This window comes from Lissotriton vulgaris, chromosome 3_1, assembly GCF_964263255.1.
Source record: "Lissotriton vulgaris chromosome 3_1, aLisVul1.2, whole genome shotgun sequence".
NCBI classification, from domain to species: domain Eukaryota; kingdom Metazoa; phylum Chordata; class Amphibia; order Caudata; family Salamandridae; genus Lissotriton; species Lissotriton vulgaris.
This window is the reverse complement of record NC_141689.1, coordinates 90,741,443-90,769,004: the sequence shown is the minus strand read 5'-3', so window position 1 is coordinate 90,769,004 and position 27,562 is coordinate 90,741,443. Positions and strand designations below refer to the sequence as shown.

General features: G+C 45.2%; 2 protein-coding genes across 2 annotated transcripts in view; one reads left to right on the top strand and one right to left on the bottom strand.

Annotated features, from left to right (window-relative positions):
• The window catches only part of SIGLEC1 (sialic acid binding Ig like lectin 1), a 315,685-nt gene that overhangs the window by 12,651 nt on the left and 275,472 nt on the right, over nucleotides 1–27,562 (top strand). The window contains 2 exon segments of the mRNA XM_086960128.1: nucleotides 6,771–6,886; nucleotides 6,888–7,071. Of these exon segments, the coding sequence (XP_086816254.1) occupies nucleotides 6,771–6,886; nucleotides 6,888–7,071 (300 nt within the window).
• On the bottom strand, nucleotides 1,161–27,562 carry LOC147726011 (zinc finger MYM-type protein 1-like). Its single transcript, XM_086960130.1, has 3 exons — nucleotides 27,433–27,562; nucleotides 3,646–3,768; nucleotides 1,161–3,382 (listed from the first exon to the last, which is right to left on the bottom strand). Exon 3 carries the CDS (start codon nucleotides 3,350–3,352, stop codon nucleotides 1,238–1,240), a length of 2,115 nt encoding a protein of 704 aa, XP_086816256.1. The 5' UTR covers nucleotides 3,353–3,382; nucleotides 3,646–3,768; nucleotides 27,433–27,562; the 3' UTR covers nucleotides 1,161–1,237.

The following is a 27,562-nucleotide window of genomic DNA, read 5'->3' as shown; positions in this document are numbered from 1 at the left end:
GTCTTGCAGTAGTGAAAACAAAAGTTTACTACCAAGGCATGTAAAACTTAAGTACATATCCTGATTTTTAAATACATTGCACCCAGCCCCTAGGCTGTCCAGGGCCTGGCCTAAGCACGACTTATATGTATTAAAAAGGAAGATTTGGCCCTCTCTTATGGGCTATATTGGCAGGTCAAAATGTCAGAGTAAACTGCACACACAGCCTCCGCAATTGCAGGCCTAAGCTATGGTTAGAGGGCCACTTAAGTGGGTGGAACAATCACTGCTCCAGGCCCACCAGTATTTAATTTATAGGGCCTGGGTACCTGTAGTATCACTTTACTAAGGACTTCAAAGACTACATGCCAGTGGGGCATTAACCAATATTACCATGTTTATGAGAGAGAGCACAAGCAAGATTGTGACTTTTGACCCCTGGAGTGAAAAAAGGAGCATGTGACTCAATCAGTGCTTCCTAAATTTACCCCTGATGTGGACCAGTGTCCAGGGGTTGGTGCAAGGTTAATTTAATTAATTTTCTAAGTGGAGGGGTGGGGACACGAGTCCTTGGGCCTCATCCCTCAGTCAGCACAACTTCCATGGGGCTGGGACCAAATGCCAGAGTCCCAAAAACAAAGACCCCATCCCGTGGACCCAAACACAGGAGCAAGGGAGGCACAACCAAATACTGCCGGTGGGAGCTCAAGACAAGTTGCTCTGCTTTCAGCTACCCCACACTGCCCCCAACATGGGATATGCCTTGGAGTAGGACCAGGCACCTCTGAAAGAAAAAGAAAGAAGGCTGAGCAGCGCAAGGCCGCATGCATAGAAAGAATGTGGCCAAAGCCACTAATAAAATACAGGGACGGCTGGTAACATTTGAAAGTGGTGGGCGTAAAATAATTGGCATACTGCACGTTTGCGAGCGAGCCCGAACCACCATAAGGGAAGTTTAAGTTGTGGGGGGGTGGGGGGGATTGGGGTGCTCTTGCCTGAGAAAATTTTGACAAAATAAGTGAAGAAAAATTGTGTATTTTCAAGCAAATTTGAGAAAGCAGGATGGTTTATAAAGTAATTGTGAAAGTGCAGTTATTACATTAATAAGGAGGTCATAACAAGGTAGCTGCTCATTTCAGTATAACCACAGAGCTTCATAACAGACTTTGAGATAGAATGCATTTCTGAGTACCTCACTCACAGATGTTTATTTAACAAACAACTAAACTGGTCGCAAAGTACCAGCATTCAACATTTTTCACTTTTTGTACATGAAATCAGCACGTCTCTCTTTAAGAGCAGCAAACTTGTCAATAACTTTAATGTTAAAGTCCGGGATTTTTTTAACTAGCTTGCTCTCAACAGAGAGCATTGCCAAAGTATTGAGTCTTTCCTCAAGCATGGTGTCGCTCAGCAATGTCTTAATCCTCTTTAAGGATGAAAAACATTGTTCAGACTCTGATGTTGTAATAGGAGTTGTAATGACAATTTTTAGTAAAGTCACTGTCTCTGTAAGTGACGTTTCCATATGAAGTTTATGTATTAAAGCCAGCAAAGTCAAAGCACTTGTGGCCTTCCGGTACACAGGCATTGCGTACAATACAGTCAACTCATTCCACAACTGCTCTTTGTTGAGCATAGGATAAGCTTCCACAGCCTCATTCAGAGCATGCTCCGGGAAGGATTCATCATATTTTGCAAACTCTTCACTTTGCAATAATGTGGCACTTACCAAATGTTTAGTGAAAGAAAAACGTTCTTGGGCCTGCACAATTACAATGTCACATATCTCCTTTGCAATTCGGACCATAGTGGTGATGTTTTCCCTGCGGTTTGCAAAAGTAGAATGCTCTGGCAGTTTACAGTCTAAATGGTCAACCCCATCTCTCACTTTGCTTATGCTTTGTACAAACATAGAGGTACATTCTTTCACTTTGACAGTATCTATATCTCGTGCTTGTAACTGATTGTATAACAGGTCGACAGCAACCATTATATCATGAAACAAAAACAGTAAGAACTGAAACTCTCTGTCTTGTAGTGCTCTAGCAAAGCGACGGGCTCCAGTCTTACTTTGGATATCAAACTCATCTTTGGCTTCTATGGCAGCAAAACATTTCTCAAGGTCCTCCCTATGTTCGTAGATTAGGTTGACTGTACGGATGTTAAAGTTCCAACGAGTTGAGGATCCCCTTGGAACGCTTTTGTCCACAATCTCATCAAATGCTTCAGTTCTTTGGGGCGAACATGAGAAGAATGCTGCCATGCCTCTTACATCGTAAAAGAAAACTCGTGTCTCTCTGATCTTGGATACTGCCTGTTGCATAATAAGATTAAGTTGGTGGGCGTAACAGTGCACATAATGAGCATTAGGGTACACATCTTGAATTCTTTTCTGTACTCCACTAAGGCTTCCACTCATTACGGACGCACCGTCATAGCTTTGTGCAATAAGTTTTTGTTTTTGAGGCAGCTCTGGAAAAATTAAGTTCAGTTCACACAGTATAGCTGCAGCAATGTTTTCTGCACCAGAGTCTCTTACATGTGTGAAGCCATAGAACCTCTCAACAACTTCTCTGTCATTGTCAAGGTACCGAAACAGTAATACGGACTGTGTTTTAGTGGAAACATCAGTGGTCTCATAAGCCTGAATAGCCACAAAGTCCGTGTTTTGCAACTCTTGCACAATATGGCTTCTCATAATTTCGAGCATACACTCAAGTAGTTCATTTTGTATAGTTTTAGAGGTGCCCTTAAAGACTGTAGCACTTGCTAAATGCATTTCCAATTCCTTGTCTATGCTTGCTATTAAATCCACAAGGCCTCTGAAGATCCCAGGGTTTGAGGAACTTTCTGATTCATCATGGCCTTGTAATGCCAGTTCGAAAGCACCACAGAAACGAATGCAATCAATTATTTTGGATAGAATCTGTCTGTTCCTATCAACGGCTTCATTGTGTTTCTGTATTGTGTTGCGGTATGCATCGTTTATCTGGTGCTCAATCAGTGCGTCTTCACCCAACATTCCCAGTCTCGTCAGGTTTTCCAAATGCTTTCTTGTGCATGCATGCTTCTCTATCTTTTCCGACAAATGCTCCAAGTCGGTTATTCCTTGATTTGTCCAAGAAAACTCACCACCAAACAACAAGCAGGGGAAGCAGAACAAAGAATTTCTTAAAGGGCACCCTGTAAGCCAATCAGCTTTTGTGTACCAGGCGTTTGAGAATGTATATTTGGACATTTTTCCTCTGTTCTGGGAAGTTTTTTGTAGGTTTAGGTCAGGCTGATGAGGTCCTAATTGCTTTAAATGTAGTTTCTCTTCAAGTGGCCGTGCCTGGAATGACCTTGTAATCAGCTCTTGTACTGTATTCATGATGTCGATGCTGGCCGTACCAATATAAACCTGTCAATCAAAGTACAACGTATAAGTTGAGGTGCAATAATATCAAATTCAAGTACAAATACATATATCTTGTGCAGAATCACAATAAATCTCCAACAGCTCCCCTTTGCACAAAATGACTGCTAAAAATACAGCCTTACTGCCTGCTGCCTCTGTGCCATAGTGGTTGCTGGAGGCACTGAAACAGAAACTGCTGGAGGACAGAGAGTGACCACATACATAGCCCCTAACTCCCATGTAAAATATAGCATCAGTTTCCTTACCTTTAACACTGGTGTTTGCTGGGTCGTAGCCGGGGTGAAAGAGGAGGTTGGGGCCTCTTGTTCTTCACAAACAAAGTGTCCCAAATTTTGGTAATGTTTCAGGTTGTCAGGCTTTACCAGGTGCTGAAAATAAAAAGATACATTTTTGAAACACTAGGGTAATCACGCAAAGACTGTGGAAAAAAACGCTTCCATTTTTTTCTTGCAGTTTGCATGCAGCTCTTTGATGACACTTAATAGCTCACTGTTGTATGTTAGTATATTCACTTACAAACTGCAAGTAACAAAAGGTTCTCTGACAAAAGCAGTGACTTACTGACCTATTTACATCATGTGTCTCAAGCTGCCGCAGCCCAGCCCCACCCCACGGCACACTCCGGATTGAGTCGAGCGTGTCCCGGTACTAGCAGCAGTCGCTACGCGTATAATATTCAGCGAGACAGGATGAGCATTACAAATTATGTATGTAGCGTGCTTGACGGTGGGTCCATGTGGCTTAGTGGGGCTACGCCCCAATGGACACACCGCGTCTTATAATAGCCACGGCTTGCAGTCTGAGATTGCCCCATTATGTCTCGAGAGAGGCTGATCTGCATACTTTCCTGCCTTTGGTGATTCCATGAGGAAAGCAGGGGCACCACCAGCATGCTTACGGAAGTGCTTGGGGGCTGCAAGGCAGCAGCACACCTTTGATTAACTTTAGGAAAGTGACCCTACGTTTCCTGGGTCATAATCTATGACCTCCAGGCTTTTAACAATGACTTTTAAAGCCTTTCCAAGTCTGAGAGTTTTGTTCTCTCAACTGAGTGCAGTGCCCACTAGAGTATGATTTTATGGCTGTATTTTCTGGGCTCAAAAGTGTGTCAGTAAGACTTATCCCCATGTTATATGCTTTATTGATACTATATTATTGATAGTAACTTGATAAAAATCCCAATACTTTAATAACGATTTCATTTAGATATGGATATTGTTTTTAATAACATGGGTTTTTTAAACAAGTGGCCCCTGCTCTTTTAATTTGGTGACTCTTCACAAAGCTAATAGGTTTTGCTTATATTATTGTTGGAATGATCCCTTGACAAAAGTGAAAAAGTTATTAAACATTGGTGTGGTGACCTTTGATAAAGCCTTATATTGTTGGAATGCCCTTTGACAAGGCTAATAAGCGTGGTTAATTTAAAGTGATACCGTTTCTATGTTGACATATTGTATCTGGTATGGGTGTAGGGGAGTACTATGAATTTTTTGGGGCTGTGGCTTAGTAGTGGTCAGATGTGATTTTGGAATGTCACCCAAAGATTTCAATCGGTCTGATTTATACATTTGTAAATTAATGCATAGTATATAGCAATGTGTGTGCAATAAGTGTACTTCTCCGTTTTCAAAGAAGACGCATTGACTGGACAATCATTTGTGGAGTATTAATATTGCATGCTAGTGATTGGTGATTACTAGCGCCCAACACCTTCCCTGAGTAGACCATGGACTGGTCTGTTTTGTTATCCCGAGACAATCAAGTGCTACATGGGGTGCTTATTTATTTAGGCTATTTGTAGAGCACACAAATACCCTTGGGTGTCTCAGCGCTCTGGACTATTTAGAGGACGAACCAGTGGCGGAAGCTTACTGATTAAAAAGCCACATCTTTACGAGTTTCCTGAAGGCAAGAAGATGGACATGTTTTGATGTGCATGGGAAAAATGTTCCATAGTTTAGCAGTAGCAACAACGAATCTTCTGTCACCCCAGGAGACTTATTGTGCGAGGGACCTTCAGAAGGTTGGCCGTTCGTGAGTGCAAGGGTCTTTAGGGAGTGTAGACAAAACGTTTTCTTCAAGTAGTAAGGGTGCTTGGTTCCCAGTAAGGAGAATTTGTGCACCTATTACTTGTGCAGGCCTCACATCCTCCACAACTAACTGCAGCAGGAAACAGTTTAGCACAGAGGAAGAAAAGTCAGTAGAAACTAGCCTGATATTATGAGAGAGACCCAGCCCTTTTCTCAGTGATGGCAATGACTTAAGCCCCCATGGCCTGGTTGATGAATATTTAAAACTGTTGAAAGAGGGGGTTCTGAGTCTACTGGCCAGTAGAGCAAGTTAATGTATATTCCTCATGGACCGGCTTATGTAATTTGGAATATTGTTTTGAATCCTTTCTTTGCTCAAGCTCACCTTTTTTGATTTATAAACTTTGTTACATATTTAAGCATCAATTGTAGCCGAACTTATGCCAGCCAACATGTTTTTAAAATTCTATGTAATCTTAAGAAAACAATTGCAAACTTATTAAAACTCAGCGACACCTTTCAGACTATATTCAATAATAATAACATAAATAATTTACAACCTTTTAACAAGCAAGAACATCCTTAGAAAAACTCTTAAAAGTAGCTGTACTTTTAAATAAAAAGTGCCAACTTATTTCACCGTTGTAAGAAATAAGCTAAACTATTCTGAGAACTATAAAATGTATTATGGGGATTGTGCAAACATTACACAAATTGAATATAATTGGGATAGTGTCTTTCCTTAAATTCAGTCTGCAGAAGTGCAGCCTTGGGGTTAGCAAAAAATTGCAGATGTTGCATTTCTGTGGGGAATTTATAAATTGCATTTTGAGATTACATAAACCTTTTGAGGAGGTTATGCTTTTTATGGATTTGTTACTGAAATGTATAATATGCAACACACATGAAAAAGGATTGTAGTAGTGAACCATAAGAGGCCATATCTGGCCAAGTTTGATAGAAAGGTACCTACTTGACTAAAATGTCCACCAAATTTGCTTTTGAAATAGAGGAACCGAACAAAAGGTTAGCAGCATTACTGTTGTACTTGTAAGACATTCAAAGGCCCTTTCTAGGACACGAGTTCGATTATATTGGCTCTTATTGGCACTTACTGGATACAATCCAGGACTGTGTCCTACAGAACATGACCAAGTCATGCAGGAAGTCCAAGATCATGCACATTGAGATTTATTCCATACATTTTGATTGTTCCTTTCTGATCATCTTATTTGCATAAGAGTTGCATGGAACAGATAATACAACTTCCACAAGATCAGAAGGAACGAATATCATTGTCAATGTAACTTTATGTTTTTCCTTTTTTGTCTTCCTAGATGACCCAGTAAGCCCAGAGATAATTGTCCCAGCAAACATCACAGACAGCAGTTCCATAACTCTAAACTGTATCACTCCATATTTCTGTCCGGACAACAGTATATTGCTGCAGTGGACGGACGCATGGTGTTCCAGAGGGGGGTTTGATTTCTACGGAAATACAGCTGGATACATCAGCTGTTTTGACTCGACAAAGTTTGCACACCACTGTGTCATGGCGGAATAACCAGAAAACGCTCCGATGCGAAGTATCTGCTGGAAATAGTCGGGCAGTGATGGATGTGACGCTCAATGTTAAACGTGAGTATTCATGGGCATCAACACACCAAAAGGCAGTGGGCAATGGGAGAGAGACAACACATCCTTAGATAATCTTGGTGACATCATAAGGTTTAGACCTCTAGATACTCTCTGGAGCCCTATTTGCTGCCGATTTGCTAGAGAAAGGATTGGAAACTACAGAAAGTCAAAAAGGTTCCAATAGTCCTTTTTAGGTCTCGCCCTGGAATTCGCATCCGAAGGATGCGTCCAGGGCGGAGACTTATAGTCGGCTGACACGGGGGAATGAGGGACACAAAACTGTGACGAGCGTGGATTGAGCTGCGTGCACGCGCGTCAACATTCACGCATGCGCACATCACAGCCACACGCATACAGAGCACTCACGCATGCGCACATACACACGCATACACAGGCACACCCCCGTCACCTACACGCATACACAGAGACCCCTCCACACACACCAGCCCCTCTCCTCTCGGCTCCACACACACGCACACGCATTTACACTTCCACAGACACGCAGGCACCCAGACAGGCAACCCCCGCCCCCCCGTCACACACACGCATACACACAGACTCCAGGACACATACACACACACATGCACGCTCACACACATACACAGTCCGCCGCCGCGCGCGCGCACACAGATGCCCCCCCACCCCCCCAACAAGGCGAAGCCCCACTCACCGGCATCCTCAGTGCAGCGGCTCCCACCGGCAGCAAGACTCTTCTTCGGCACCGGGGCGCAGGGTAGGCTCCTGCCTGCTCCGGTGCGCCAAACAATCGCGGCTCTTCCGTGGGAGGCGGGGTAGGCTCCCGCCCTCCTACTTCCGGTTGTCCCGCCCGGCCTGCCGGACTTCCTGGTCGCAGGCCGGCGCAAAACGAAAGCGGGAGTCCGCCGTAATTGCTTACTCCGTGGGGAATGATGCCCATGTGTATACTGCCGGATCACAGATACTACGAGCATACTGAATGAGACGCCAGATATGCGTGCCTCCAATTGGGGGAAAGGGTAGTAGGACTACCGGTTTTGGCCGCCATCTTGGAGTGGGGTCATATTCCTTGCAGATAACTAGATAAATCAAGGGAAGAAATCCGCCATCTTCAAGGATGGAACAAAGTTTATACTGTGGGTCTGTCACAGTTAGTTGCTAGGTGCCAAGTGCATATTTGATCAATTGAAACGGCGGAACGGCGCAGTGATAGTGAAGGTGCTAATTTATATAAAGCTAATTGTAGAAAAATGATTGTATTGATGGCAAAGATGCAACAATGGTTAAGTTACTCAATGATTACAAACAAACAACAAACAAATAACTTGCATTGATTAATTCATGTTAATGTTCATTGTGAGTATGGACGATGCCGTGAGGGCAACTCAAGTCTCTCAAGCTGAATACTGAGTGCGTGCAGAATGACAGTGCGTGCAGAATGACAGTGCGTGCAGAGTGACAGTGCGTACAGAGTGCGTGCAGAGTGACAGTGAGTGCAGAGTGACAGTGAGTGCAGAGTGACAGTGAGTGCAGAGTGACAGTGAGTGCAGAGTGACAGTGAGTGCAGAGTGAGTGCAGAGTGAGTGCAGAGTGACAGTGAGTGCAGAGTGCGTGCAGAGTGACAGTGCGTGCAGAGTGACAGTGAGTGCAGAGTGACAGTGAGTGCAGAGTGACAGTGAGTGCAGAGTGACAGTGAGTGCAGAGTGAGTGCAGAGTGACAGTGAGTGCAGAGTGAGTGCAGAGTGACAGTGAGTGCAGAGTGCATGCAGAGTGACAGTGAGTGCAGAGTGACAGTGAGTGCAGAGTGACAGTGAGTGCAGAGTGACAGTGAGTGCAGAGTGCGTGCAGAGTGACAGTGAGTGCAGAGTGCGTGCAGAGTGACAGTGAGTGCAGAGTGAGTGCAGAGTGACAGTGAGTGCGGAGTGACAGTGAGTGCGGAGTGACAGTGAGTGCGGAGTGACAGTGAGTGCGGAGTGACAGTGAGTGCGGAGTGACAGTGAGTGCGGAGTGACAGTGAGTGCAGAGTGACAGTGAGTGCAGAGTGACAGTGAGTGCAGAGTGACAGTGAGTGCAGAGTGAGTGCAGAGTGACAGTGAGTGCAGAGTGAGTGCAGAGTGACAGTGAGTGCAGAGTGAGTGCAGAGTGACAGTGCGTGCAGAGTGCGTGCAGAGTGACAGTGCGTGCAGAGTGACAGTGAGTGCAGAGTGACAGTGAGTGCAGAGTGACAGTGAGTGCAGAGTGACAGTGAGTGCAGAGTGACAGTGAGTGCAGAGTGAGTGCAGAGTGAGTGCAGAGTGACAGTGAGTGCAGAGTGCATGCAGTGAGTGCAGAGTGACAGTGAGTGCAGAGTGCATGCAGAGTGACAGTGAGTGCAGAGTGACAGTGAGTGCAGAGTGACAGTGAGTGCAGAGTGACAGTGAGTGCAGAGTGACAGTGAGTGCAGAGTGACAGTGAGTGCAGAGTGACAGTGAGTGCAGAGTGACAGTGAGTGCAGAGTGACAGTGAGTGCAGAGTGACAGTGAGTGCAGAGTGACAGTGAGTGCAGAGTGAGTGCAGAGTGACAGTGAGTGCAGAGTGAGTGCAGAGTGACAGTGAGTGCAGAGTGAGTGCAGAGTGACAGTGAGTGCAGAGTGAGTGCAGAGTGACAGTGAGTGCAGAGTGACAGTGAGTGCAGAGTGACAGTGAGTGCAGAGTGACAGTGAGTGCAGAGTGACAGTGAGTGCAGAGTGACAGTGAGTGCAGAGTGAGTGCAGAGTGAGTGCAGAGTGACAGTGAGTGCAGAGTGCGTGCAGAGTGACAGTGCGTGCAGAGTGACAGTGAGTGCAGAGTGACAGTGAGTGCAGAGTGACAGTGAGTGCAGAGTGACAGTGAGTGCAGAGTGACAGTGAGTGCAGAGTGACAGTGAGTGCAGAGTGACAGTGAGTGCAGAGTGACAGTGAGTGCAGAGTGACAGTGAGTGCAGAGTGACAGTGAGTGCAGAGTGACAGTGAGTGCAGAGTGACAGTGAGTGCAGAGTGACAGTGAGTGCAGAGTGACAGTGAGTGCAGAGTGACAGTGAGTGCAGAGTGACAGTGAGTGCAGAGTGACAGTGAGTGCAGAGTGACAGTGAGTGCAGAGTGACAGTGAGTGCAGAGTGACAGTGAGTGCAGAGTGACAGTGAGTGCGGAGTGACAGTGAGTGCAGAGTGAGTGCAGAGTGACAGTGAGTGCAGAGTGACAGTGAGTGCAGAGTGAGTGCAGAGTGACAGTGAGTGCAGAGTGAGTGCAGAGTGACAGTGAGTGCAGAGTGAGTGCAGAGTGACAGTGAGTGCAGAGTGCGTGCAGAGTGACAGTGCGTGCAGAGTGACAGTGAGTGCAGAGTGACAGTGAGTGCAGAGTGACAGTGAGTGCAGAGTGACAGTGAGTGCAGAGTGACAGTGAGTGCAGAGTGACAGTGAGTGCAGAGTGACAGTGAGTGCAGAGTGACAGTGAGTGCAGAGTGACAGTGAGTGCGGAGTGACAGTGAGTGCAGAGTGAGTGCAGAGTGACAGTGAGTGCAGAGTGAGTGCAGAGTGACAGTGAGTGCAGAGTGAGTGCAGAGTGACAGTGAGTGCAGAGTGCATGCAGAGTGACAGTGAGTGCAGAGTGACAGTGAGTGCAGAGTGACAGTGAGTGCAGAGTGACAGTGAGTGCAGAGTGACAGTGAGTGCAGAGTGCGTGCAGAGTGACAGTGAGTGCGGAGTGACAGTGAGTGCAGAGTGACAGTGAGTGCAGAGTGACAGTGAGTGCAGAGTGACAGTGAGTGCAGAGTGACAGTGAGTGCAGAGTGACAGTGAGTGCAGAGTGACAGTGAGTGCAGAGTGACAGTGAGTGCAGAGTGACAGTGAGTGCAGAGTGACAGTGAGTGCAGAGTGACAGTGAGTGCAGAGTGACAGTGAGTGCAGAGTGACAGTGAGTGCAGAGTGACAGTGAGTGCAGAGTGACAGTGAGTGCAGAGTGACAGTGAGTGCAGAGTGACAGTGAGTGCAGAGTGACAGTGAGTGCAGAGTGACAGTGAGTGCAGAGTGACAGTGAGTGCAGAGTGACAGTGAGTGCAGAGTGACAGTGAGTGCAGAGTGACAGTGAGTGCAGAGTGACAGTGAGTGCAGAGTGACAGTGAGTGCAGAGTGACAGTGAGTGCAGAGTGACAGTGAGTGCAGAGTGACAGTGAGTGCAGAGTGACAGTGAGTGCAGAGTGAGTGCAGAGTGAGTGCAGAGTGACAGTGAGTGCAGAGTGACAGTGAGTGCAGAGTGCATGCAGAGTGACAGTGAGTGCAGAGTGACAGTGAGTGCAGAGTGACAGTGAGTGCAGAGTGACAGTGAGTGCAGAGTGAGTGCAGAGTGAGTGCAGAGTGACAGTGAGTGCAGAGTGCATGCAGAGTGACAGTGAGTGCAGAGTGACAGTGAGTGCAGAGTGACAGTGAGTGCAGAGTGCATGCAGAGTGACAGTGAGTGCAGAGTGACAGTGAGTGCAGAGTGACAGTGAGTGCAGAGTGACAGTGAGTGCAGAGTGACAGTGAGTGCAGAGTGACAGTGAGTGCAGAGTGACAGTGAGTGCAGAGTGACAGTGAGTGCAGAGTGACAGTGAGTGCAGAGTGACAGTGAGTGCAGAGTGACAGTGAGTGCAGAGTGACAGTGAGTGCAGAGTGACAGTGAGTGCAGAGTGACAGTGAGTGCAGAGTGACAGTGAGTGCAGAGTGACAGTGAGTGCAGAGTGCGTGCAGAGTGACAGTGAGTGCGGAGTGACAGTGAGTGCAGAGTGCGTGCAGAGTGACAGTGAGTGCAGAGTGAGTGCAGAGTGAGTGCAGAGTGAGTGCAGAGTGAGTGCAGAGTGACAGTGAGTGCAGAGTGAGTGCAGAGTGAGTGCAGAGTGACAGTGAGTGCAGAGTGCGTGCAGAGTGACAGTGAGTGCAGAGTGACAGTGAGTGCAGAGTGACAGTGAGTGCAGAGTGACAGTGAGTGCAGAGTGACAGTGAGTGCAGAGTGACAGTGAGTGCAGAGTGACAGTGAGTGCAGAGTGACAGTGAGTGCAGAGTGACAGTGAGTGCAGAGTGACAGTGAGTGCAGAGTGACAGTGAGTGCAGAGTGACAGTGAGTGCAGAGTGACAGTGAGTGCGGAGTGACAGTGAGTGCGGAGTGACAGTGAGTGCGGAGTGACAGTGAGTGCGGAGTGACAGTGAGTGCGGAGTGACAGTGAGTGCGGAGTGACAGTGAGTGCAGAGTGACAGTGAGTGCAGAGTGACAGTGAGTGCAGAGTGACAGTGAGTGCGGAGTGACAGTGAGTGCGGAGTGACAGTGAGTGCGGAGTGACAGTGAGTGCAGAGTGACAGTGAGTGCAGAGTGACAGTGAGTGCAGAGTGACAGTGAGTGCAGAGTGACAGTGAGTGCAGAGTGACAGTGAGTGCAGAGTGACAGTGAGTGCAGAGTGACAGTGAGTGCAGAGTGACAGTGAGTGCAGAGTGAGTGCAGAGTGAGTGCAGAGTGACAGTGAGTGCAGAGTGCATGCAGTGAGTGCAGAGTGACAGTGAGTGCAGAGTGCATGCAGAGTGACAGTGAGTGCAGAGTGACAGTGAGTGCAGAGTGACAGTGAGTGCAGAGTGACAGTGAGTGCAGAGTGACAGTGAGTGCAGAGTGACAGTGAGTGCAGAGTGACAGTGAGTGCAGAGTGAGTGCAGAGTGAGTGCAGAGTGAGTGCAGAGTGAGTGCAGAGTGAGTGCAGAGTGAGTGCAGAGTGAGTGCAGAGTGAGTGCAGAGTGAGTGCAGAGTGAGTGCAGAGTGAGTGCAGAGTGAGTGCAGAGTGACAGTGAGTGCAGAGTGAGTGCAGAGTGAGTGCAGAGTGACAGTGAGTGCAGAGTGCGTGCAGAGTGACAGTGAGTGCAGAGTGACAGTGAGTGCAGAGTGACAGTGAGTGCAGAGTGACAGTGAGTGCAGAGTGACAGTGAGTGCAGAGTGACAGTGAGTGCAGAGTGACAGTGAGTGCAGAGTGACAGTGAGTGCAGAGTGACAGTGAGTGCAGAGTGACAGTGAGTGCAGAGTGACAGTGAGTGCAGAGTGACAGTGAGTGCAGAGTGACAGTGAGTGCAGAGTGACAGTGAGTGCAGAGTGACAGTGAGTGCAGAGTGACAGTGAGTGCAGAGTGACAGTGAGTGCAGAGTGACAGTGAGTGCAGAGTGACAGTGAGTGCAGAGTGACAGTGAGTGCAGAGTGACAGTGAGTGCAGAGTGACAGTGAGTGCAGAGTGAGTGCAGAGTGAGTGCAGAGTGAGTGCAGAGTGACAGTGAGTGCAGAGTGCATGCAGTGAGTGCAGAGTGACAGTGAGTGCAGAGTGCATGCAGAGTGACAGTGAGTGCAGAGTGACAGTGAGTGCAGAGTGACAGTGAGTGCAGAGTGACAGTGAGTGCAGAGTGACAGTGAGTGCAGAGTGACAGTGAGTGCGGAGTGACAGTGAGTGCAGAGTGACAGTGAGTGCAGAGTGACAGTGAGTGCAGAGTGACAGTGAGTGCGGAGTGACAGTGAGTGCGGAGTGACAGTGAGTGCGGAGTGACAGTGAGTGCGGAGTGACAGTGAGTGCAGAGTGACAGTGAGTGCAGAGTGACAGTGAGTGCAGAGTGACAGTGAGTGCAGAGTGACAGTGAGTGCAAATGCTATAGGTGTCACATTTGCGAAAGTTATAACTATTGGCATTGTAAATGACAAAGCTATTAATTTAGCTATTTTCAAAACCAACACATAAATGAACGTTTGGTGAATTTCCATTAAAATATTTGACTTTTTTACTAAGATATTATTATACTGTTTTATGCAAACAAAATTTAGATACTGCATAAATAACTTTAATAAAACATATTTTATATGAAGCTTTTTATGTAAAAAAAAAATATAGCATAAAGCAAAAAACAATTGCCATTTACAATGCTAATAGCTCAAACTTAAATAATGCGAGACCTATTGCATTGCAAATGCTTGTTCCTAATAGTGTCTGCATAATGCTAGACCTCAGGATAGTCCTGCAGGACTACTAGGCTTTTAGCAAGAGCTATCGAAAAAATATATTTTTTGCTCTCCGATTTCTCATCTGCAAGTCCAACTGATCTTTGCCTGCTGGGGTTGACTAGATAAACTGGACTGAGCATAGAGCACAGCACTGACAGGGAGCAGGTACTCAACCGTGAGCTCATAAATCAGTTGAGGCTGAGAGGTTCCTGTAGTAGGGAGGAGTTGAAGCAGCATTTTGAAAAAATATCTGGTTTATGCAACCAATTGTTAATGACCCACAAAATGTTTTATGAATATTTTTCTGAAACTTCCCATTTTAGATGTTTTGCAGACAAATTTGCACAGTGTGTAAATGGACGGAAAAAATAAAAATAGTACGATAGGAGTACTTATTTATGTATAGAAAAATGCCTTGGTATATAACACCTAAAACAACCCATTACAAAGAAGGGTCTGCAGCAATAAACACTTAGGCTCTCACAATTCACAAAACAGAACATATAACATAAAATGTGTATTTGTAAAGCGCACGTTCACCAAGAGGTCTCTTGGCCCCTGTAATGGACGTATTAGTCCACTGAGCCACCAGACCCGGCTCAGTGGACAAATAGCTCATGTAGAACACTCGGAGGCAAAGTCAATGCTGAAATAAGCTGAAAAAGACAAAATGCGAGCCACAACTAGAATATTGATATATTAAGTCATAAGATGCTTTTGTTAGTAGTCCAGGATTAAAGAGATGGCAATAAGGAAGTTCTAACATTAACCTGCCGATTCCCCTTTCTGGGATAATGAATGCAGAGTAGATGGTAAAACATCTAATTAAGGAGATTATGGAGTTAAAAGGTGAGAGAGAGTGAGAAGCAGGTAGCGTGGTCAGGAATTTTGTGGTTTAGATATGGACTGAGTGCAGCAGGTGTTGAACAGATTTCGTAGGCACAGTAAGCTACCATCAGGCCCTATAACACATGTTTAACCATTTGGTAAAATAATCAAAAAGAGCTCAATGTAACAAAATGTAAGGATGATGCTTGTGTGAAACAATAAACGCTAGACGTATCAAATGCTTCGCAAGAGATCTTGATGTAAAATCCAGGAATGTTCAGAATGTACACCCCAGAACCAAAGCACCCAGAGCGATAGTCATAATTCAATTCAGTTGAAATGATAAGTAGGAAATCAAATCAAGACAATGTGTCAGAGAATCCAAACTGACAAATATTAAAGTAAAGCGAGAATGGAATGAAGATGGGAAAACAAAATAAAGTTGAAGCAATGCTGCAAGATGATGAACTACATGGCAGCGGAAGCCCTCCAACAAGTTAAAGTTAATGAGGAGTTAGGACTGCTGCTTCTTATGATGTCCCAAAAGAGAATGCTTTTATGTCTAAATGTCCTGCAAGAACTGGTCTCACAGCCAGGTGTCTTCTACCAGTGTATACGTGTCCTCCAAACCTGTGGCCCAACCTCCATTGGCCCATCTACCAGCATTTCTAGTGCCTCCCAAACCGAACCGGACACAGTATGCACTCTGAAGTTATGGTGCAGTGCTGATGTGAGAACGAAAGCATGTAAGGTGAGGTGTACATCTTCGTAACAAAAGGTGGTTACAGAGCCCTCCATGTTATTTAAATGTTTCACATTGAGACCTAGCTATTTGGCCAAAGCCCGGTGGAGCTACCTGATAGCTATAGAGGAGATGGGTTTTGGGACTTCCCCCTCGACCGTCACCTACCCAGACGGTCTTTGGGCAGACTTTCCTTAGTCTTTCTGCTGTTTCTCCCTCCCATCCTGTTTTTCTGCGAACCTATTCCCTTGACATTTGAGACCGATCTACTCTGTCTGATGCCCGATGGAGCTACATGGTTTAGCTATAGGGGAGGTGGACCGTGGATTCCCTCCTTTATCATCACCTACCCAGTCGGTCTTTAGACAGACTTCCTCTCGTCTCTACGGTTGTCTCTTACCTTATTCTCACCTCACCTACCCCCCCACTTCCTTTCTCTAATGTATTGCTGATTGCTTGATGTAATGTGCAATTGTTGATCTTTTTCTGTAGTACTGTTAAACCACATTGTTGCACTTCCTTTCGTCCCTCCTGTCATCTCCTCCCGCACCCCCCCTCTATTTTGGTCTCTCCTTCTCCCCTCTCTCAATGTATTGAGACATAACTTTGTCTGATGACCGATGGACCTAACTGGTTTAGCTATAGGTGAGATGGGTCGTGGTTTCCCTCTTTGGTCTCTGTCTTCTGACAGACTTCTTTTCATCTCTTCCCTTCTCCTCCCTTTCTCTCCTCCCCTGCCCCCTCCACTTCTTTTCTCTCTCTCCTCTCCCAATTGCATTTCCTATTTTGGGGGGGTTTTATTGTGTACTTGTTGAACTTTCTGGTACATTGTTGATTCTCACGTAAAAGTGCTCTGATACCTTCGGGTCTAGCCAGCGCTATATAAAACTTTAAATAAAATGTTTTTTTTTTAAACATTGGATTCCAACACGTCTGGATTTATTCAGGAATGCCCTAGAGGTGATGGTTACTCAATGCTTCGGTATCTAACCAAAACTGTCTTTAAAACAAGAAGCCAAACATGAGGCCTTCATTTCCCATTATCCATCTGAACAGGACATGGCATTACTGGTTTCCTGCTAAAACCATCTTTAAAAGTAGAAGCCAAGCAAGAGGACTTAATTTTCCATTATCCATCTGCAAAGGAAGTAGCATCACTATATGTCCCATCAGCCACATGAAGTGAAATCATTGGTTTCCTGCCAAAACCATATATGAAAGAAGAAGCCAAGCAAGAGGACTTAACTTTCCCATGATCTGTCTGCACACCCCCACTACCCCCTGGCTTCTACCGTCTCCCAGGACCAAATAGGCCATGACTTCACTGCAGACTTACTGTGAACATGACGTGCAGTGGGCACTCCAAAAGAAATCTCCCTGCACCTGTCCGTGCTTGGACGGCTTCCAGCACCAGAAACCCTGGTCCTACCCACCTCTACCCTGCAACACTCTTCAGTGTTCTCAACTTCGCCGGCTGCTCGTCACACTGCTACGTGGTGGAAGCATTCACACTTGCCTCCTGCAAGTTATTATGCACTCTCCCATTCCAAAAACCACAACTTTTGCATCACCCCATTCACTCACACAAACAAGACACCTGCTCACACAGACCCCCCACACAGTATGCCACACTTGCATCATACTGCTCAACACACACTCACTAAACATGCCACACAGATATGGAACCTACTGCATGACGACGCTCAGGACCTGCTCTTCCTCACAGAAACATGACTACGCCCAACCTCTCCACCCGATATTGCTACAGCCAGTCCCACTGGTAACAAGATCAGGCCCAGACAGTCAGCACAAGCCCAGAGGCAGAGTCACCATTATACTCAAAGATACCATCACCTGCACCACCTACACGGACGCCCCGCCCCCTTCAGCTATATGGAACACCTCATATTAAAGACATGCATCATAACCAACTTCTCCCTAGAGAGAACCCTCGTATACAGATCACTGGAAACCTGCACCAATTTTGACAGCGTCACAGACTTCATTGCACCCCTCATCATCAACACCAGCACCTTCATCCTCATCAAATATCACCATTGCTACAGCAAATCACAGACCGCTCCATTTGCCCACCTCCCAGTCTGTTGCATTTTCGGTTGGCCATGCAGCACCTTGAACTGAAAAGCTACACAGTAAAGATTTAGGTCTAGGAGTGCCAAGCCACCCTTTTCAAGACCACGCCTCATCTTTTTCCATGCCAACCTAGCCTTCCTGGAAGCCCACATAAAACTGGTGATTTTCCCCTTGACTTATCTATAATTAATCAGACCCCTTAACTTCTACTTAGAAGACCAAACCAACCCAAACACTACAGCCTTTCTAGACATCTTGAAAACCTCGGCTTCACCCAGCACATTACTGAACACACAGTGCCAGACACCTATTTTCTCCTCAATCAGCAACATCACAATCAACAAGCCAGCAACTATGACCTGGATAGACCACATCCAGGTCAGTTTCAGCATACTCCTCCCACACTACCGCAGATCTACTGCTATTGGACTGACCCGGGATGTCCGCCCTCCACACCGTCCCGAACTCACCAGCACCTTGTTAAAGCCATCAAGAACCTTAACAGCTGGATCCATGCATGCCCCAACACCCTGGCTCCCTCTCAAGCACTATCCAACAGCAAGAGGCTGACTTCAGGCTAGCTGGTACACACAGGAACTCAGACTGATGATGAAGTATCAATAGAAACAACTGGAGAGCAAATGGAGAACAAGTCAAGACACCATGGATAAACAAAGCTTCAAATCGGCACTACTTTATCACTAACAGATATGGAACACCATTGTGCCCCTGTTTAAGGAACCATTCAATGGCCCAGGCACGCTCTTCAAGTACAGATCCATATCCCTCTTATATCTGGCTGAGGCATTAGAGAAACTAATCAACTGATGCCTTACCGACCACACCGATGATTAACAACCACAGGGGCCGTCCAAAAACCCCGAACCCTGGACAGTCAATCAGTACATCTAACAAAAGCTTTAGAGGGAGAGATCGAAGCTATAGTGTCACACCTATTCAGTTAAAGAAAAAGAATCAGAAAAAAAGGGACAGATAAACAATGGTAAACAGTGGTTAAAGAAGCCCTTATTAGGCAATATTACTAGTATCAAAATTTCAAATTTATTGCACATAGTACAAAAATAGCTCTAAAACAGATATGCTCAAGACAAAAGTGCTCGTGTACATAAAGGGAAACATATCACAAACCAGCGACATGGCAAACAAAACCATTACATGTTGGGATAAAGGAACAACATAAACATAAATATTGTGTCCTTAACCCCTTCAGCGTGGCGCGAATTTTCGCGCTGTGCTGAAGGTTCGAATGAGCCTATCGGCTCATGACGGAACGGTTCCGTCATGAGCACAGCTCAACCGACGCTCATGGCGGAACCGTTCCGTCATGAGCATGGAAGGGGTTAATACAATTTGGGCCACAGAGAAGCGTCTACGGCGTTTCGACCGCTGTATTATGCAGTCATCTTCAGGACAGGAAAATTGCTTGAGCAATGTATATCTTGGAATTAAAATTTAGCTCCGACCAAACGTTACTTATGGTCATCCATGGGTACTTTGAAAAGCAAAAGATAGCGGGTACGAACACGCTGCGACTACGTTATTTCATAATGTCAGGGCAGTGGCTCCAAAACTTTAACTGCTCGCCTCATCCGTGTCAGCTTTTGAAGCAGACACGAACGCGGAGCATTTCTTTGAAATTTCCTTACCGCCTAGTAATGAGGCGAGCAGTTGGTTAAAGTTTTGGAGCCACTGCCCTTACATTATGAAATAACGTAGTCACAGCGTGTTCGTACCCGCTATCTTTTGCTTTTCGAAGTACCCATGGATGACCATAAGTAACATTTGGTCAGATCTAAATGTTAATTCCAAGATATACATTGCTCAAGCAATTTTCCTGTCCTGAAGAGGACTGCATAATAAAACAGCGGTCGAGACGCCGTCGACACTTCTCTGTGGCCCAAATTGTATTAGGGACACAATATTTATGTTTATGTTGTTCCTTTATCCCAACATGTAATGGTTTTGTTTGCCATGTGGCTGGTTTGTGATACGTTTCCCTTTATGTACACCAGCACTTTTGTCTTGAGCATATCTGTTTTTAGAACTATTTGCAATAAATGTGAAATTTTGATCAGGGGTGAGGGAATCATATCGCCCGACCCACGTAGATAGTTATAACGGGCAAGAAGATTTGTCTAATTAGTCCATTGGGCAAGTAGACATTAAATAACTATAAAAATACGAGATGAGGCACTCTGGAGCTCACAGGCTTGGAGAGGCTGTAAACCCGTGACTTGGCTCTAGCCAGTGAATGGTTGGGGGAGTCTTGAGCCAAAAGTCAGTGTTCTGCGTGAAAAGTGCGGGCTCCATACTGGTGCTGCCCACATGCTTAACACAGCTGCTGAAAATCCAAGGGTGGGCCAAGAGGTAAGAAACTTTTTCCGGTGCCTCTCTGCCGCCGAGTGGCTTGATCCCTGTTCAGTGCTATCCGTACAAGGCAGGCCACTCTACTCGTCTTTGGTGCACTTCCTGGAATCGGGAGCGGCAGGTTGCGGTCTCAGACACACTGTATGCCCCTCACCCCCACACTGGTGTAACATTAGCCCCCACGGTGCGGGGGAGTGTCTTTGGCAATTGTGCACGGGCAGTATGTCTTTTAATTACTTTTCACTATGCCACCGGATCCCTCGGCCGGTGAGTCAGTTGGTTTATGCAGCGGTCACAGCCTTATGGTGTGAACTGTGATGCTGCATGTTATGGGCTGGGTTCAAGGAGCGTGGCGCAGGGTGAAACGAATGGTTAACATAATTTACAATACCGTTGGAAGGAGCCTCTCCAGCGATGCCGGCCGATCAATGAGGCACCTGCTGCAGTTTAACAATGGAATCAGTGCAGCGTTGATCATGAGTGAAACACGATGAAAGGAGGTTCGTCATAGAGAGATATTGACCTTAACTTGGTCTCTGCTTTTATGGACGAGGTCGCATTCTGGCCAAGGAGAAAACTATCATACTTTAAACACCTGGCAGGATTTCAGAAAATTCCAGCCTTGCAAGATTATGCATGCGCTGTAAATAGATTTCTTTTTTAATTGCATCTTTTTTCCTGGAGTTCTACTAATAACGTTACGTTTGAATAAAAGAACGGCCACATAATGCAGCAGACAGAAAGTATCTTTGTGATCCAGGCAATGCTGTGTGTGCAGCATATTGCACACTGTTCACTCTTGGCATTGAAACGTCGCAACCCAAACGAGGCCTCCTTTACCAATACCCTCCCTCACAGTCTTGCCTTTTCCTTATTCCAATCCCCCCACCTCTTCGCTCCACGTCTTCTCACTTTAACAGTGCCCACACTTTACTTCCCAATCTTGCCTAATGTCCGTGTCAATTTTATAGGATTTAATCATGTCAGAAACGGGTTATTGTCCACGTTTTGGGCTCGTTACTGTTATCGTGTACCTTTTATTTGGTTGCATTTTTAGTCTCCTATACCTATTCTAAACAGCCCCCACCGTGCACAGCGCTCTGTGCTAAGTAATCAGAGCCACTGTAATAAAGCAGCATGAAAGGTCTAATTATGCAGCAAAAACAAGTCCATACCAGATCCATGGAAAAGTGACTTCCACCTGTGTGAATTTTTGTCTTAAGTCGAAATAACGGTTTGTTTTTCTATCTCTACATAATTTGTCACTGGATGTTTTTCCAGTGTGCCCGTCTTTGAGCCTTCTTTATGCATGTTCCCATTTTGAAATATCTAAGCATCATCCCTTAGTGACCATTGGAATGCTCAGCTTCTGAAAGAAGTAAACTGATTGAACAAGTTGCTGCAATGTTAAAACTGTATATTTCACACGGCTTCCTACAACTCCCATGTCAACATCCAGCAACTGAATTGCACGATTTTCTTGAAGATAACAGACACACCTGGGTGGACAGTGGGGAGCTGGGGACATTGGAAGGAGAGCGACAAGTGGCAGAGAACTCGGATTTTTTAAAAAAGTGTGACTACTTTGTAATTATTATTGAGAGAAACTGCCACATCTATAGCTGAGCTGCACCTCTGTTATGGAAGCGTGCTCTGCTGGTGCCATTACTATACCAGTAATTTGCACAAGAGAACCATGTACTGCTACTGCCAGTGCTGCACATACTTCCTGTGTGAGAGAAGAATGTGAAGATCTAGCAGTGAATGCACAATAATATAATTGCACCACACCTGCCCAGCAGTGTAAAAGGAGAGATTTAGTTAATTGCCCATTATTTCCTCATGTGTATTGTTTAGTTGTGGATACTGCCTCAGTGAATCACAGCACCTCTGCTATGTAATGTTTGCTCCATGAACAGTTCATAAGCTCTGCCAAGAAGCGCAGTTCTTTCCATCCACATGTTGATCAGAGCACCACATGTGAGTATTTTTTAAACTGGAAATCTAAGAGTTGGCACTAGTATGGATAATACCCTTCTGTCCTACAGGTTCATATTTTAACACAGTCTGTGCCAAAGACTCATCAAGAAATGTCGTCAATTACCAGTCTGCACTCTGCCTTTAGGTATTATTTTTCTACATTAAAAAATCTGACACATGCCAGTATGATAATTGGGTGCAGTGCACAATGATGCATCTACATGCATGCCGTACAACCAGCCCGTACAACAGTTGCATTTAAGGGTGCATGACTGCACTGCATAATTGGACTTGCATTGGAAATATATATCGGACAGTATGTTGCACTGATTTCAGTGCAGGTTCTCTCCAAGCAAACCTACATTAGTGAGTTATGGAGTAGGTAGGGCAAGCAAATATCTTCCCAGGACAAGTAGATTTCTGTGACATTTTGTCCCTTGGCCAAGTAGATTTTTGAAAAATTTCCACAGCCCTGTTTGATACTAGTAATATTGACTAATCAGGGCTTCTTTATCCACTGTTTACCATTGTTTATCTGTCTATTTTTTTCGGGTTCTTTTTCTTTAACTGAATAGGTGCGACACTATAGCTTCTATTGATCTCTCCCCCTGAACCTTTTGTTAGATGTACTTACCGACCACATCAGCAACCACCAGCTCCTCCATGCCACAAGCTACAGATTCAGGCCCAGCCACAGTACAGAAACAAGGGATTTGTTTAATATAATGCGTTTGAAGTTAAATTATTGTTTTGAGTTAAAAACAAGTTTTAAATATATAACTTGCAGAATAATTTCTTATATTCTCCAGTGTCCCTCAATGGTATGGTTTTAAAAGTAACTGCATACGCTGAAGACATTGCCGTTTTCGCCACGAGACCAGAGGAAGCTATAGCAGAGATTACACAAGAGGCTAAGTACTTCGGTTCCTTCTCTGGCTATAAATTATATTTAAATAAGACGCTGACGATCTTAAATTTTCAACCTGAAACAGCCCCAATTTCTCTAGGAATTACTAGAACAGGTACCCATCTTGGAGTGTCTCAGCTGTCATGCTAGTGAGGTTATCGCTCTAAACTACGAGCCACTGCTTAAAAAAGTTGTTGCAAATATGTGTACTTGGCATAGGCTACCCCTCAGAATTATGGGGAGGTGTAATGCAGTAAAAATGAACTTCCTTACGAAGTGTCTGTACCCGTTTCGTACTATTCCATAAAGTGTCCCTATGTCTTTTTTTAAGCGGCAAGAGAGTACTGTAGGCAGTTTTATATGGGGTTATCGGAGGGCAAGGAGAGCTTTTAGGTATATTAAGCTAACATACGAACAAGGTGGTTTTAAACTTCCAGACTTTAACCCCTTCAGTGCTGATGACAAAGCCAGCTCGTCATGGGTGTTACCTGCCCTGTGCTTATGACGAGCTGGCTTTGTCATGAACAATGGGGAAGCAGCATCTGCAGCACCCAGCGGGAAAACCCCTAGCAGCCAAGGTGTTAAAGTATATTCCTGGGCTGCTTTTGTAAGTCGGATTCAAAGTTTGCTGAGGGGCCTGGTAGGATTTGGTTTTCATACCAGCTGGCTTGTGGCCCAAACACAGGGTTTTTATTGTATAAAATGGCTGACCCAAACTATCACAAGAGGGTTCAATTTAAGGACATTGCCTGTATTTGGCAAGATATATGCAAGGCCTATACACGTTCTGAATAACACGCATGTACTATTCTATGGGGAAATCTGAGATGGTCTGAAATATTTCTTGATTATGCGGGGAGAGTATGGCAACATTGTGGTATAAACAAACAGTTGGACAGAATGCAGAACAATGTCATACATTCACCCCAGTACAGATATCTGGGCCTAAATCCATCGTTTTTTTTGCTCACCATGCCATTCCAGTTTGAACCCAGCCATATGCAAATCAGTCTTGACCTTGTGCCCCATGGGAACAGTCCAGCCCGAACTGCCAAGCCAGATCCTCCCTGGACTGGAAACAAGCATCCTAGGACCGGTTCTGGGTTTTCAGCCATCAGCCAGGATAGCTTGATTCCAGTGTCATGGAGAGGATGGGACTCACCCGTCCCACTCAGGGTGACAAATGCAAAAACAGTTGATGGAGAGAATGCAGAACAATGTCATACATTCACCCCAGTACAGAGATTTGGTCCTAAATCCATCATTTTTTTGCTCACCATGCCATTCCAGTTTGAACCCATGACGCAGAGATAGTGAGACTGATTATATATTAATCCCGATAGATGAAGAGCATGATGTGACACAGAATGACACTTACTCTGAGATTAACGCCAAAGAAAAATTGTTTTTGAATTTTCCAAAATGAAAATGAATTTTGCACAGAATAAATCAGCAAAATATATCCAATGTTTATTTCATGCAAGGTGTAGTTCAATGGCACAAGGGTACCTATAATCAAGGAGCATAATGTTAATTTTATAGTTCATACGGTGCTGGTGAAACAAGCAATGTGCTGAGGGTTCACAGTTAAACGCAGAGCTCTTGCTGATATTGAAAACATTTTATTGACACCAGAAATTATAATGGTGTTCATTTGATATATCAGTGTAGGCGATTTTACAAAGCTGATTTTTAATTTACTAAGAGTGGAGGCCTGTTGCTCAGTTTTTTTTGTAAGTTAGTGACTACCACAGCCGTAAATGGTCTATGACCATGAAGTACTTATTGGGCAAAAGTGTCTATGTCGAAGATAACCTTTTGAGACAGCCGATATAGATTGCCAACAATAAACGTTTTGATTTAGCTTGCCAACCATAGCTAATGATCCGAATATAAAAGCTCAATCCATCCATTCTCATGGGTTGTCTATTTATAGTGCTGCTCAGAAAATCATTGCATCAGCGATATACGAAAGACTTGCACTTTCAGTAATATCCTTATTTATGCAAAGAGTCTGGTCAAAGGGAAACGTGTTTACCGAGGGACCAAAAAGGCAGATTAAATCAATCTCAGTATTATAATCGTATGACAGATATTTGCCAAAACGGGACACATTTTATTTAGTAAGTTCCTAAAGTATTGAACATTATTGGCATGGAGTGTCATCCCATGTATTTAATGAAGATAGAAAATCTGGCTCTAAAAAGAAACTCGTTAGCAAGTAACAATTCAATGAAACCAGAAATACATTAGTTTACCGGCTTTTGTTAAACTATCAATAAAAGATAGACTTACTTGACTTGCTCAAGCAGCGAAGCCTTTACGAGTATGATTAGAGATTATTATATCTAGAAGATACATCTCAAAAAGTCGCATTAGTAATTTGTTTAAGACTATCATGTACGCGTGCTACAGTGCCAGCACATCTTAACTGCAATCGTACCTGTTTGTGGTTGATTTTTTCGGATTTGACAGAACCATTCACAAGAAGGCTCGGCATCCATGTAGCAGTGCTTAGCTTTCCAAACTTCTCATGTTTGTGACAAACCTTTTTATGCAAAAATGTTGAGACACGGTAATGAGAGCGCGCGAGCCCGAACCACCTAAGGGGGGTTTGTGCCTCTTATTGCTCTGGTTTCCTTTTATGCCGACTTGATCTGATTTTGTGCGATCTTGTGGCTCTTTCCTCTTACCATCTTTTGCCTCTCGTTACCTTTTGTGCTGCCTTGCAAAGCTTAAGTGTGCCATCTTCAGTGCTTATTTTCACAGTACCTGCCCTTTCGCCCGCTCCTTTCCTGCCAGGCCTCAACTTCTGTCGCAAAAGGTAGACAAACATGAAAATGCTGTGAGGTGAGGTGAACCCATAGCTATCAAACGCCAACTGCACCTAAATACGGCCGTCTTTTACTGGAGGGCAAGGTGGCACATTTTCCTTACATTTTGGTTCCTGGCACTCCTGCTGCATTACTACAATTTAAGATAATTCAATACAAAGAGGTATTAAGGACAGCATTTATGCTTTGGGGCGTCTCAAATATTTTGGCATTAGCAGGTTGCATGCAAGGTCTTTTCCAAGAAAAAGAAATGTTCTGCCTCCCGTTTTCCGTAAGTACATGATGTAAACCCAACACCCATCTTGTATTTCTCCCCACGGTTGATGAAATAGATGTTTCATTCGTAGATGATCAAACATCAACTTGTAACTATTTGTACAATTAAATACAAGAAAAGGCTGTGATCCAGCCCAGTAACCTGTAACCTTTTATGAAATGCCATGCTTTATTTTCCACCAATAGTTTATTTAAGCCTCAAACCTTCCAAATATGGGAAAGAATGACATCGACATATGGCGACATGCAACTGGGGACCACCTTCCTTCTAGCTCGACCTTTTCGTTGACATTCAGATGTATTGTGGGAGTTGAAGTTAAGTGAGGCAATTTTTTTTGCATACATGAAAGAAAGGATCTTAAAAAGAAAATCCCCTGACTAGAGCATAGTGTCCCTATTGATGTGGAGACATTTTGGAGCCTTCGAATGAACCCTTTAGATTTGATTTTTTTTCTATAAATTTCCGGACTATATTATTCAATTGCTGACTGGTGTCATTACAATTGCAAAAAATGACCTATTTTATTTGGCTGGTGAGCGCCACATACATGCTGAATACGTAAAGCCCCTCGCAGATTCGTGTTTTTTACTATTTTGCAGTTTTATCGATTGCAGTGTCTGGCAACAGGCATGCTACCTTTCTCAGCGACTCGGCATGTTCGGATTCATTTCAAACCGGTCAATAAATCAGGGTCTCTTCTGGAGAAAATTAGGTACCTGCCCTCCCTCTCTCCCCCCCCCTCCTTTCCTGCCTCTTGCTCCTCTGCCCCCCCCCCCCGGATTTTTATTTATGCGATTTTATATAGCGCGAACTTTACCCGAAGGTGTCAGAGCGCTTCACAATAGGAACAGCAATGATACATGAGGAGAACAACAACAAGTGGAAAAAAATACAGAAGCAAATCGTTACGTTAACCTCTCCTCTCCAACCCTGTGCTTCACAAATGCTCCCCATTGGTAATCAGCAATGTCCCTCTAATAAAACCGGAAGGTGCCAGTAAAAAAGGGAAACGTGTGATTTTAGGTTCGTATGGGAGCGTCGAGATCCGCGAGGGGTCACTGGAAGCGGGGCTGTTGTCCGGTATTTACGACCAGCAGTCAGAGACCTCTGGCTGCCGAGGATCACACTAATGCACAGAGGCGCGGGGCTAAAGTGAGAAGCTGCGGTCCTGAAGATATGGAGGGCAGCACGGCTGAGAGAGGTTCGGCCTCCGCCCCCTGGTTCCCTCAGAGAAGGCTCACAAAAATAACACTGGGCGAGCAAGAAACCGGAGCTGCTATGCGCGGGCCGCGCACTCCCGGAGGGGGCGGGGGTTGAATACTCACCGTTGCTCCTGTCCACGTGGCTCCGCTCTGCTGCTCCACCTTCCGTCGTGCATCATGTCGCGGTTACTGAGTGAGGGGGCTCCAGTCGCATTCCAATAATATCGGCCGGCCGACGTCATCACGTCGCATC

Coding starts and splice junctions, on each gene's coding strand:
- LOC147726011 (XM_086960130.1), bottom strand. CDS start 3,352: ATGAATACAGTACAAGAGCTGATTACAAGGTCATTCCAGGCACGGCCA.